Below are 14135 nucleotides of genomic sequence, written 5' to 3' on the forward strand. Positions count from 1 at the left end.
GTGAATATATCTAATACAACAAAGCATCGATTATTTTTGCTCAAGCGTTTGACAAATCGAAAAGTAAACTATAAGATTAAACTGTAACCCATTTCTCGGAGGACGATTCAGTTCATATTTATTCCAATTGGGCATATGCAGACTTGCATACATTTAATCGTTAGATCGGATGGGCGGGTTGAGAAGTAAACAGAAAACTTATCTTTATAATAATGTTTTAAATGTATTTTTATTATTGAAAATAATTCTGTTGAAATAATATTTGTTCATAGTAATAAACTGAACATATGGTTAAACAAATTTAATTTCAAACTTGTGAAAAATATTGATATTAAAAATGTAACTAAAATAATATATGTATATCATATTGAAATTTATTTATTTACTTTCTCCAATATTTTTACATCATTGATCAATCATTTTATCTGTACTTTTTATTTTGATGTTTTTTAAATTAATCGTTTTTTAATATCAATAATGCTTTATTTTTTTCTTATCATTGGAATTGAGTTAGATGCAACAAGTGTATGCAAAACGCTGTTATTGCTAAGCGTAAAATTGAGTGAACATCGTTGTCAATAATGCGAATAATAACATCCGCACATAATATAACGTCCTAACTTTAAATGCGACTCATCCTTCTGTGAAATCTAAACGCCGTACGGAACCGTTCGCGCGAATTTTCAGGTTTCAATTCGTCTGTTGCTTTATGTTCCGTTTTCCGATAACGCGGTCATGTACGAGTGAGTTTGTCGAATAAGACCTGGATGGGTGACATAACGAGCATGTAATATCGAAAATTTCATTGAAAAATAAGAAATCATTTCTGCCTGAGCAGAAAATAAGAAGTAGTATTTGCAAGCTATGAAAAATTTAATTTTTTTATTAACCTCATTTATTTTTCTATAAATTCTGTGCTTACATCATAAAAATATGTAAAGTTGATAATAAATCATAGAAACATTTGTAAATTTAATAATGAGATTTATATTATAATGAGATTTATATTATACTTAATTAAAATTATTATAATTTTTTAATATTTTATCATATTTTTTAATATTTTACTTATTATTCAATAAGTTTGATTTGTGATATAAATTTGTAATGCAATTACATTATGATAGGGTATTATACTTTTTCTCTACATAGATTCTAATTAAATAACTATTTATTTTCATCATAAATTAATACTTTATTTAGCATGCAATATACATATACAAATTTTCTCTCTCTTTCTTATTGTCTCAAATTGCCTTATTATAATAATAAATTACGAAACAATATTCTATCAGAATATTGTGAATATTTTATTTACAATATATATATTTACAGTTGCATTATATATTACAGTTGTTTTTATGTTATTGATGCCGCCAGTTAAATCAATACGTAAATAAATTGTTTTCAGTTCCGGTATATTATACTTATATATGCAGTTTAATTGGATATATGTTTATATTCGAAATAATTTCGTTCTTACGCTGTTCACAATATCCGGCAACTTCAGGCACGTATTGAGGTTGATTTAGTGCAAGCCAGTCATAATGATCATACTCTTGGCATTTCTAACGCTTTTCACCGTGATTGCCGATGGCGGTATACTCGAAAAATACGCCAACGCGCCTGGAAATGTGTATCATGGTAGGTAAGTGTATTGACATTTCGCAATTGCCAACAATTTCGCCGCCAATAAAATCTGAGACTGATACTATCGGATCTAAAATGACAATTATGACGAAAAATAAATTTTTAACAATTTTTTAAAATAGGAAGAAATATTTATATGTAATTGTAGAGAATTGAACATTTCATAAATATATGCTATTCGCGATATCCTTATCGTTGTCCGTGACTATATTTTTTCCGAATGAATTATTAAGATATACTCGAGACATTCACGGACCAGAGCTTCTGATACCAAGACGAGTATCTGACGATGGTAGCTTCAGCACGTATTCCCTGCCGAATTTCTATAACCGCCGAGAGATCAGCGGGCGGGACAAGCGATCCCTCGGGATGATCGATAAATTGCACCTGGTGCTACCCTTTAACGGGATCGATCATCATGTGGAACTCAGCCCGTACCATGAATTCATCTCGCCCGACATGGTGGTGGAGACACGGGGAGCCGGAATCGGCACTAATCTCGATGAAGGCTTGAGATTCAGGAGGGCGTCTGATCGGCAGTGTCACTATCGCGGCACTATTCGAGGCCACGACAATTCCAGGGCGGCCCTGTCTCTGTGCGACGGCGTGGTTAGTATACATATAGTATATACGCGCTTCGCGTGTAACTCCCCTTCGAGAATCCCGGTGTTAACGAACCGAGAGAAGAATTTCGAGCACGTTCGTGCTTCGTCGCGTTGACATGGTAGAATACGTAGTACAGACGTCCTTCCATAAAGGGAACTTTGATTTATTCGAGGATTTACAGCTGCGCTTTAATTAATTGGTTTCTGTAGGTATTCATTATATATATATATATATATATATATATATATATATATATATATATATATATATAGCAATTAACACATTTTTGTACCATCATGTAAATGTAAATAATGCAGTGCATATTTTTTAATCATTTATAGTATCATTAATGATTAAGCATATATATATATATTGAATAATCATTTATATACTTTAAATATATAAAATAATTAATATTGATTTATTGATTAAGATTGATCATTTGGTTTTTATGGGAAAAGTTAAATCAAAGTAAGAAATGTTGATGTGATATTTGATAATGTTATGAATCGGGTTTTAATCTTTATGCGCATGGTCTGCACGGATTATGATTAATTTTGATGAGTGCTACTGGAGATAGAACAGAATTTCGAAGTGACTGCAAGCATGTACACATAATGCATTCCACGGATTCCTTCGGGAGATTAATGTTAACGAAGCGAGAGGAGAATTCGATTGTAGTCGAATAGATATTGCAGAAGGGTTGTACAGAAAAATTTCTAAATCCCGTCAAAATTCAACGTATATGTATAATTGTGAAATTTTTAGAGTTACAACATTTTCTAATATTTTATTATGTCTGCGAAAGTCTTAGTTCGCGAGTTCGAAAGTTCGTGATGTAATTTCAATTTATAACAAAACCTCTCAATAGACGACTAGAAACTATTTTGGTAACACGCCATATCTTTAAACATATAGATCGTCAGACGTTTATATGGAGATGGACGCGGTATTATTTTGGCGAGTTTAAATTTTAAAATTGAAGCATATGATGCACACTTTTCTGTATTTATCATTGTAAAAATTTTGCAAATTCTTTCAAACTTTATGAGTATGTTTCGTTTGAGATTAATAGAGATATAAATTGATCGATATGTACGATAAATGATTATAATGTAACACAATTTTTCCATGTATGATTGCATTATGTATATCAATGATATTTGATTCTAAGTGTGTAATAAAAGACTGTCAGTCTTGTAAGTGCGCCGCATAGTACGCCGACACTCAATCGGTGCAATAGAAATGCAGTGTTGTGTTGTGGCGCGCTGCACTTCACCCAGATTGCATCGCTGGTTTGACTACGTGACGTAGCTTTTCCCGGATAGTAGTAAAAATAGAACGAACAAATTTGTAAGACTCACGTGACAGCTATGAGCACGTACTATTGATTCTTTATCATAAGGTATATTTTTCATGAATTACGAAATCAATAAAACACACATAATCACATAAAAAAATCGAATCAAAATTATTAAGTAAATTTATTTATAATTTGTAGGTAAATTTAATATTTACAAATTTAACATATATTTAAAGCGATAAACATATTACAATATTCTTAACAAAGGTAGTTATCCGTCATGACTTGTTATTTTCAAAGTATAAAGTAAATGAGTATAAATAAACTGCAAATGAGATAAAAACAGGTCGAATGTCTAATTGTTGCCATTAAACACAAAGTTGCATGTCGAAAGCGCGATTGTCATCTATAATTTCGCCGGTTACATGAAATCACGCGATTGATGTAAACATTCTCATTCGTAGATTTATTAAATAGAGAATTTTCTATAAATATTTATTATATAAACAGAACAGATGAAATGTCGCATTTTATGTGATTTTTTCCACTATAATATTCATCATGTCGATAATACCTCTTGACACATCATCGGCATTATTCATTTCTATATGACATCTTCGATATATTATAATGTAGCATATATATCATATTGAAGATATTTATATGTTAAATTTAAAATTCTAATCTGATATAACTGATGATCTGATATAACTTTTGATCTGCATCGAAATGTCGAAAATTTATTTGGTATATATAGAACCTTCTATTATTTTAATTACTTGTAAATTTTAATGTGCAACGTATGGTGAGAAGGAAATAGCTTTTACAATATATTAGATACTTATATATAATTTTATACGCTAATAAATAGTGAACATGCTAATCTTTATATCTTTAGCATTTAGAATCTTGCAATATAGCAACTTTATATCTATCAACTAATATGTTGTGTTGTAAATAATGTTGATATTTTATTTTCTATCGCTATTATTATCAATAATGTACCTCTGACATATCTCTCGCGCGCAGACTGGTTACGTGCAAACTAATCATGGACGGTACTTCATCGAGCCAGTGTATCAGGCAGAACCTGACGCGGACGGTCAGCACATTCACATAGCTTACAAACGGGATGCACCACACGAGAGAAAAATACAAACCGATGCTGTATCCAAAAGACATTGTGGAACTAGCGGTAGTATTTCTACAGATGTCATTTCTATTCTTATTCTTACCTTTTATTGTCTTTAAAATTTTTTTGAACGGAGCTAGACATTTTGTTAAGCATATCCCATTTATTACTTTAATATTTTATTCAACTTGAGATGATATAGTTCCGAGACCATGTCGCATAGACATTTATTATGTAGCCGTAACGCGAGAGGATTTCGCACAGTTACGAACAAGTGACAAATAATAGCGTGTAGTTTGTGAAAGCTCATTCCCGCTTTAATAGACAACTGGGAGTCGGCGTGGGCGGAACAGTTGGCTAAAAGGCAGATGCAGCTAATGGAAAATAATTCTCTCGGTGCGAAACGCGAGACCACAATATCCGCAGGAACGCACAGCATACATCGTTATATAGAAATTGGATTAATCGCCGATCGGAGATTTCTTGATTTTCATAATAACACTGATTATGAACAATATCTCTTGACAATCATGAATATGGTATCCGATTTTTATCATGACAGTTCCGTTGGGAATCAAATAGACGTCGTTTTAGTACGCATGATATATTTGGAGAAGGAGAAGGAGGAGGTAACGTGCGACAATATAAGATAATAATTAAAAGATGTATTTAATATAAGAAAAGAAAAGAGAAAAAAAGAGAGAGAGAAAAATATAATATTGCAGCATAGTAAATATTATCGATAATGTAAATATAAATATAAATATTATCATTTTATTTATTTGTAAAACCTGAGTTAATATTGATTCGCGAAATTAAATTTAGTAATCTATCCAATTTCTTTAATGTAAAAAAATTGTGTGCATGTAATTCCTTTTAATCGAATGGAAAGATATTTGTTCATGTGTGATATTGATATCCGATTTATCGAAACTTGATGCTGTGTGCTCGTAGATAGATTTGCTTATTAGTCCAAATGCCGAGAAAACATTGGAAAGTTTCGCGAAATGGGCGGAAAAAATGAATCCGAAGGATGATACGCATCCTAATCATTATGATATTGCAGTATTGGTTACGAGGTAATTTTTCTAGACATCGATTTAACCATCGTACATGCATAGCATTACAAATTCGAGTGTATTCTCAGATACGACATTTGCTCGGAGGAAACCAATTGCGATTTGATGGGTCTCGCTCATGTCGCTGCGGCCTGCGATTCAGCAAAAGCTGCTTGTATCAATGAAGACAGTGGACTTCTACTTGGCGTCGTAGTCGCTCACGAAGTTGGTCACGTGTACTGTATCTGTCATACATTTCAATCATAATTATGGGTATATTAGATAATGTGCGATATTTAGTTCCACTATGTAATATAATCCGAGAAAAAAAAATATATATATATATGTATATATATATATATATATATATATATATATATATAATGTATGTGTGTGCATGTATGCATATGAATAATTTTAATTCAATTGATTTTGAAAAAATTAGAATTAATATTTAAGTAATTGTATATATATAATTATATATATAATTACTTAGCAATGTGTATTTATGTATGTGTAATGTTTAAACGTTTTATATTTTAACATGAAAACTTGTCTTTATATTTTAACTTGAAAATGTCTAGAGTTTATAGAAATTTATAAAGTTTATTTAAATTTATAGAATGGGTTGTTCCCATGATGAACCCGAGACTAGTGGATGCCCATCAATGGACACAGATGATAGCTACTTTATTATGTCCCCTATTGTTTTCTTATATACCATTAGATGGTCGAATTGCAGCAGGAAATTTATAACAGCTTTTCTCGAGTAAATCGAATTTGTATATAAGTAATATTAAATTTTTAATTATACAATAATATACAATTTTGTGCAATTATCGTATTATCATATATGATAGTATCACTATCATTATGTTGCCTAACATAATTTTCTAAAAATATTTTTTCATTATGAATATATGTGATATTGATTAATTAAAATATTATTTCTTTCTTTCAAATTTTGCACATATTTCCCTAGTTTTTATTAACTATCTTATAACATTATTATCCAATTAAAGTAAAATTATATATAATTTCAATTTTTAAAAATGAAATTCCATTCTCTGTTCTTTATTAATATCAATGATAAGATGCTTATCAAAAATGTTAAGATTTAATTATTATGAAAACGGTCATTACATATGTATACTAATACGATATTTAATCTTACTTAATTTTAAATATAATTGCTAATATAATAATTTTATAACATTTTCTATGAATAAGGAGCGGGTTAGGCGAATGTTTAACCGACAATCCAAGAAATCCTCCGGAAAAATTAAAATATCCGAACATGTTACCGGGTGCGATGTACGACGCTACCTTCCAATGTAACATGCTATTTCCTGGTTCGAAAGTGTGCCCGCAATCTCATGTAAAATTTTAATAGATTTTACACGACTTTTGTATTTTAGCATTTTTGATCCAATTAACGCAAGTGCAAATTACTCTTGCAAATTACTATTCAGCGAGATTCAAGTTTCTTCTCATTAAAATTGATAATTTTGCCGTCATATCAGTTATTTACATTTTGCGTTTCATTTATCACTTGCTTGTCGGAAATAAAGTGACTTTCATTGGTCATTTATCATTTACTTGGATAATTTAATTACTTTTATTTAATTTAATTAAATGCTACAATAATTAAATTTAATTACTTTTCGCAGTTGATCACGTCGATTAATTGTTTGAGAGTAAATTAGTCAATGTTGTGTTTGTACGCATTTATCTCTATTAACATTAGTTAGATTCCGGTATTGTAACGTTTGTCGACAATATAATACTATCAAAGATTGCGGTCGGGCTGCTCCGTCTCATTCTACTCCTTCCAGACTAATCTCATTAACCAGACCTCTTTGCTACCATATATATATTTCAGACGAGCGGCTGCGAGACTTTGTGGTGCTTGACCAACACGAGCTGCTACTCCTTAGGGACGCCAAAGGCTGATGGTACGAAATGCGGTGAGAACAAGGTGCGCGCAGCTTACGTAGAACCTGTTTCCCCGGCGAAATATATTCCCAGCGCGGATTATTTAGCAGTCGCTTAGCGTCGTTGTTTATGCATCCGCAGATATTGCCGGCGACATAAATAATACGTCTCGCTGCGAGGTGACATCAATTATTAAACGAACGCGAGCGTAAATGGCGATCGCGTCGAAAGCCATTTGCGAGGGCGCGATTCGCGTCCCGGAACGCCGTCGGAAACGTAGCGAAATAAAAGGACGTTTCTCTGTCCCTCTCCCTACAGCGGGAGATTTATTAAACGGCGCACCTTTCTCTCGCGCCTGCGTCGCTCCTCGCGGATGTAGATTTCGTCGCCTTCGGCGCGCTCGCGAAAGCGGCGGACGTAGATTTAATCGCGTCGGGGAAATAAATTGAAGTGTCAGGAAACTTCGCGCGACCCACCGCGCTGGAAATTGTATTCGCGCGAGACTGAGAGTAGCCCGCGAGACATATTGCGCATTCTTCTAACCCGCGGGACAAAGGTAATATAAAGAGTTTGGTGTTACATGTGTGTTGGCGCGCGCGCGTGCGATCCACGAAATCCAGTGGTGCATACATAAGAAATGCGTGGACATGGGCACTCGACCGGCCGCGGTTCACGGCGGATGGGGCGATTGGGGTCCCGTGGGTCCTTGCAGCAGAACTTGCGGCGGTGGCCTGAAATATTCCGAGAGGGAATGCGACCGGCCGGTACCGGCCAACGGCGGTAGATACTGCATCGGCGAGAGAAAGAGGCTTTTCACTTGCAATACCACGGTAAATTGCATCTCTCTTTCGTTGCTCCTCGTGAGCCATTATCCCGCACGCGAGCTTCAATACTCGGGCGTTTCGCTTCACCGCGATAATCTACGTTGTCCGCGTGATTATTCCTGCCCGACATTTTACTGATCGAATTACAAATTCCACGCTACGCTCGCGATGCTACGTCTCTGTGTCTCTGTTTTATTTTGATTATTGCGGTGAGGTGGCTGACAGCATCGCGTCGTCACGCGCGTATGGGATTTTTATGTTTCCTAACAGTGAGATATATACGAAAGGTGACGCGAACAATGCAACGCGCTGTCGTAAATTCAGTTTGAGAGAAAAAGAGAGAGAGAGAGAGAGAGAGAGAGAGAAAAGGAAAGAAAGACTATCATTACCGCGAGCTTCTCCGCAACGAAGCTTGCCAAAATGTTTTAATTCTTTTTGTACACGCGCGACGATTCCCTCGTGCTGTCGCAATTTTCCCGTATGCTGTTCCACATGGAATTCCGTCACATATTCGCCGTAACGTTTCTGTGCACTAAATTACACAGCCCTGCGACCCGACGAAACCGCCGTACCGCGCGGTGCAGTGCTCGGAACACGACAACGAAGAGATACTGACGGACGGGCTCCATCAATGGAAACCGTACATGGACGCGAAATTAGAACCCTGCGCGCTCTACTGCATCAATGAGAAGAACACATTCGTGAAGATCTCGCCAACGGCAAACGATTCGACACCCTGCAAAGCTGGGACCAATTATATGTGCATCTCCGGAACGTGCAGGGTGTGAAATCGTAACTTTTCGGAGTCATTCGGCCGAGAAATCTTCAGCGCGAAAGCGCTGAAATTGTCGAGCTGATCCGATACAATTCTTCAGCTAAAAATGTCAAAGTCTCTCAATTCTTTTTTCTATGTTTTTTGCAATTTTATATAAATATTTATAAATATATAAATATTTTATATTTATATATATATATATATATATATATATATATATAAATATTTTGAATTAAAACTGTTTTTTAAGCTCTTAAAATAATTTCATAAATATTCATGATTTTTTTCTATGTCTTTAAATCTTCCGATTTTATAAAAATATCCCCATAAATTTGAAATTCTTGCGTAACAGGAATTATTTCCGAATGTTTGCAATACAAAGCATAAATATGTATGCATCAATCAAACTAACAATGTACTCACGATAACTAATAGCATGTTAAATACTTCTATGATAATCTTTGCGTTGTTCCAGCATTCCATTCCAGCAATTAAATTTAGTGATAAACCTCTTGATATTTATTACACATGCGCTTATAATTGTTTTGTTCATGGCTACTGTAATCTATCATTTTAATTAACAATATAAATTCGCTAGAACTACCTACAATATATCACAGTAGACTCAAATAATCAAATCCTTGATATCAAAAAGAAATAATATTACGAATAAAATGTATAAATCAAATATTATTTTTTATATAAAATAATATTTTTTATAAATATCTCTTTAGAGAGAATAGATTATTTTAATTCTTATCAAACAGCATGATATGACATTTTCTTGGCGTGTTAAATATTTGTAATAAATTTTTCGCATTGCAGAAAGTCGGATGCGATTGGATGATAGACTCGGACGCGATTGAGGATAAATGCGGTGTATGTAAAGGTGATGGAACGACGTGCAGTCAGGTCGAGGGCGAATTCATTGAAACAGTGTCACAAAGCGGTAAATTTTTAGATTGCGCGGGACACTTTCCGTTCGAAATTGTTTCACTTTCTTTTTTACGATACATCGTATGTCTCTCTTTGCAGCGTATACTAAGATCGTAACAATACCGAAGGGAGCTCGCAGTATACAAGTTTCCGAGAGAAAACCTAGCGTGAATATACTGGCCGTGAAACTCGAAAAGGATAAAACATATTGCATCAATGGAGACAAGTGAGCTTTTGCAAACTTTTCGTGCGAGAGAGTTGTTTCTTCTTTTCTTTTTTTCTATTCACTTCTTAATTTATAGAGTTTATAGTACACATACACATATATATATACACAGAGATAAATGTCTGGGAAATTGATACACAGATACATTTTGCAATGATGCTAAACGTATGTTTACTGCATTTTATATATGTATATTTTTTATATATATTACATATTTTTATGACGCCGTCGTTCATGTAGCCGCGAGTTTAAAAGCGGAGATTACGAATGTGCTGGAACGATGATTATTTACACGCATCCGGAGCCGGACAAAGAAGTAGTAGAAATGAAAGGTCCAATATCCGAAGATATTGAGATACAAGTATGATAAGTTTATTTTTTAACAAATATCTCAATATCATATATGTTATAATTATCGGTTTTGTATGTCTAATCGTGTCAAAATCAAATACTAATATATTTAATGCTGTTAGTATATCGTGTTTCTATTATAAATTTATATATCCCAAAATATTTATCGACTGCCAAAAATTTTATAAATATCTTATTTTATTTTTTTTCTTTCTCGATACGTGAAATGATGAAACATATAGTTATTGTTCAAATAATATATAGATCAGAAAATATATTTTCGTGATCACAATAATTATTTAATAACAATTTTTATTATATATATCACATAATTGTTAAAAAATAGTAAATGTTTATACATTTTTATTTATCCAATGGCTGCAAATCTTTTAGTATGCGTTCTTCAATCCTCAAGACAATCCCGGTATAGATTATAAATATTATGTGAGATCGATGAATGTGTCGTACAAACCTAAATATATGTGGGATTTCGTCGAGTGGTCAGAATGCAGTGCTAAATGCGACGGTGGTACGATGGTAATTAATGTGACAACATTAAATGCACGCGCTTGATGCGGCCGCAAATGCGACTGCTTTTATGTGACGTATATGTTATTGATTTGCATAGATATCTGAACCATCCTGCATCGAAGAGCAAGGCGGACGAGTAACGCCCAACTTCTGTGATGGTATACTGCGTCCGGAAGCAAAAAGTCGCATTTGCAATCAAACTCCTTGTCCCGCAAAGTAAGTCACAAGTTCCAGACATTAAATTTAACGTCAAAGTATCGATCAAACTGCACTTTATCATTTAACTTGATAAAACAATTCGACATTTAACTTGACAAAATAATTCGCTAAGCGAAGCAGCATTTAAGTTAATAAGATAATAAAATATACTTCAAATATATTTATATAAGAAAATAAATTTTTTTAAATTTTACATATAGGATACATACATATAAGTATATACAGAATGTTCAGCGAGAAATTGACAAATTTCCAAAATTCTAAAGTTTATTCAAAGACTGACAAATTTCCAGAATTCTAAAGTTCATTCCAAACAAAAAAATTAATATAGTAGATTCGGTTCAGTTATCGAGATATAAAGAATTTTATTTTTGTCAGTAATGCTAATCCCCTGTCTGTTCTTTTTTTCTGACTTATCATTTCTAAACATTTTTTTGTGAGGTTGTTTGAAGTCTCGTATATATCTATGAGGACATCGAAGACTCATTAATAATTTGATATAGACAATTTTATAAATATTATAACAGATAAAAAATATTAGACATTTATATTTGTATTATATAAATTATATTTTCTTAATCATATTAATTAAAATGTCCACTTTTTGTTTTAAAACATGCTACTGTTGTACCATAAATTGTCATTAATTAATTTGGTTAAGCTTAATACTATCTGTGGTCTCATCTGTTACTCTGTTAACTAACTGTTGACGAATCTCTGGTTTACCGTCATTGTTTACATGAGTGTTCAAATAATTCCACAAAAGGAAATCTAGAGATGATAAGTCAGGAGATTATGCACAGGGATTATACACAGACCTTGACAGAGGATCAGCGTTACTAACAAAAATTAAATTCTTTATATTTTAATCTTTTAATCGAATTAATAATTTATATGAACTATAGTGTATATGAATTCTTTCGCTTAGAATGAACTGTAGAATACATTCTAAAGTTTATCGATTTCCTCACGAAACATCCTGTATATATAAATTGATTCAATACTCACCAATATGATGCGCAACAGTTGATTAATATAGTGATCTGTAAAATATAAATAGATTCAAGTTATACCTAAAGCAAAGAGAGACTTTATGTTTGAAATTATATTAAAAAAAGTAATACATATATAAAAATAATACGTATGTATGTGTGTATATAATATTTTCTTTGCTCAACGTCTCAAATAGCGAGTACATTGCAATAAAAATTACTCGATATCATTGACTTTCGTTTTAAGCCTCGCTTTAATTCTTTTTTTTTAATGCGATGATGTAGTATCGCACATCTATGCCCGCATGTGTGTGCCAATAAATAAAATGTTAACTCAGTATCGCATAAACAATCAATTTAGCGATTTGCACACATTATTATTCGCTTGACAAATCTGATATAAAGCAAATAAATTCTTATTTATCGCTGATCGATTATATAGATGGCGAGTGAGTCAATGGAGTAAATGTAACGCCTGTGATGGGAAGAAGGGTATGAGACGTCGCAAGGTTCAATGTGTAAGACCTGGTGCTCGACCTGGAGAGGACGATGTGCAGGCAAATTTAGACGCGTGCAAAGGTCGCGTGCCGAGGCAGAAAGAAGAGTGCATAGGTATACAAATGTGATTTTTCACGTTCGAGATATATTTGAAACGTATAGATATGATTCGCGATAGAAATTCAAAATTTCCGGAGATTGGGTTTTGAAAATATACACCAGGTACAAGACCCTGCAGAACGATGTGTCCCAAGAAAACTCGACAATCTGATGAACATGAGCTCATAAATATGGAGGAAAAAGTAAACTTGTCACCGGATGATCAACGTAGAATGATTGACAGATTCGTCGATGTCGGTCTGGCCCATTACTTGGAAAAGAGTGACAAGTTGCATGATGATGACAAGCTCGAAGAGACGGGCGCCGCTCGGAACTTTCGACAGCTTCTTTACGACTGGGCGATGACGAACGAGGACAAGCGTAAGCGCACCTGCGAGACGGAGGAGAAATTCACCACGCCGAAGCCAGGATCCATCATCGTTGATTCGATACCTATCGAGAAGGTTATATTGCTACAGGCGCCTTACATGGACGAGTCCCTTCAGTCTAATCTGTCTGACAAGGCGTTCCAGGAAGCCGGCGATCTCGTCGGCGTTGGTATTGACACGAGTCAGCAGAAGGTTTACAAAGGTTCACAGGCGGTCAAACTTATCGAACAGTTAGTTCATCATAATCTGACAATAAATCCTCGTACCACTTCTACTACAAAGACTGAAGATCTTAATCAATCAGTAGATACCGCGTTGGAAAAGAAACGTTAAATAGAATAAAAAATGAAACATTCACGTACTAAACTCGTGTTACTTTCGTATATAATTATCATATATGTATAAGTTTCAGAAATATATAAATACGTATGTATTAAGCAGATTACATTAGGACTTTGAACATCCGAGTATACTTTATTACAAAACTTACTCTTTGCTGATTCACGTCATCGCAATATGATTGATTAGCATGATTGTACGAAGGCCGTCAAATCAAATAAAAAAATATAATATGAAAAGCGTGACGAACACAAGATATTATTAACAATAAA

At 33.6% G+C, this 14135-nt stretch overlaps 1 protein-coding gene across 1 annotated transcript; it reads left to right on the plus strand.

Annotated features, from left to right (window-relative positions):
* The first annotated feature begins 1448 nt into the window (after positions 1-1448).
* Positions 1449-13984, plus strand: LOC105257771 (A disintegrin and metalloproteinase with thrombospondin motifs 7). Its single transcript, XM_025411965.1, has 18 exons — positions 1449-1648; positions 1884-2259; positions 4589-4754; positions 5016-5320; positions 5646-5770; positions 5839-5985; positions 6372-6518; positions 6980-7127; positions 7632-7727; positions 8305-8514; positions 9054-9290; positions 10109-10232; positions 10319-10445; positions 10686-10806; positions 11190-11333; positions 11425-11543; positions 12981-13150; positions 13259-13984. The coding sequence occupies exons 1-18, from the start codon at positions 1548-1550 to the stop codon at positions 13855-13857; spliced, it is 3462 nt and encodes a 1153-aa protein (XP_025267750.1). The 5' UTR covers positions 1449-1547; the 3' UTR covers positions 13858-13984.
* The last annotated feature ends 151 nt before the right edge of the window (positions 13985-14135 follow it).

This window comes from Camponotus floridanus, unplaced genomic scaffold (genome assembly GCF_003227725.1).
Source record: "Camponotus floridanus strain SB8 unplaced genomic scaffold, Cflo_v7.5 scaffold46, whole genome shotgun sequence".
Lineage (NCBI taxonomy): Eukaryota > Metazoa > Arthropoda > Insecta > Hymenoptera > Formicidae > Camponotus > Camponotus floridanus.

Bases quoted from the DNA above. Each gene is read 5' to 3' on its own strand.
- LOC105257771 (XM_025411965.1), top strand. From the start codon at position 1,548: ATGATCATACTCTTGGCATTTCTAACGCTTTTCACCGTGATTGCCGAT. The intron at 5,321-5,645 runs GTAACGTGCGAC...GTGTGCTCGTAG, and splicing joins TGGAGAAGGAGAAGGAGGAG to ATAGATTTGCTTATTAGTCC. The intron at 11,334-11,424 runs GTAATTAATGTG...TGATTTGCATAG, and splicing joins AATGCGACGGTGGTACGATG to ATATCTGAACCATCCTGCAT.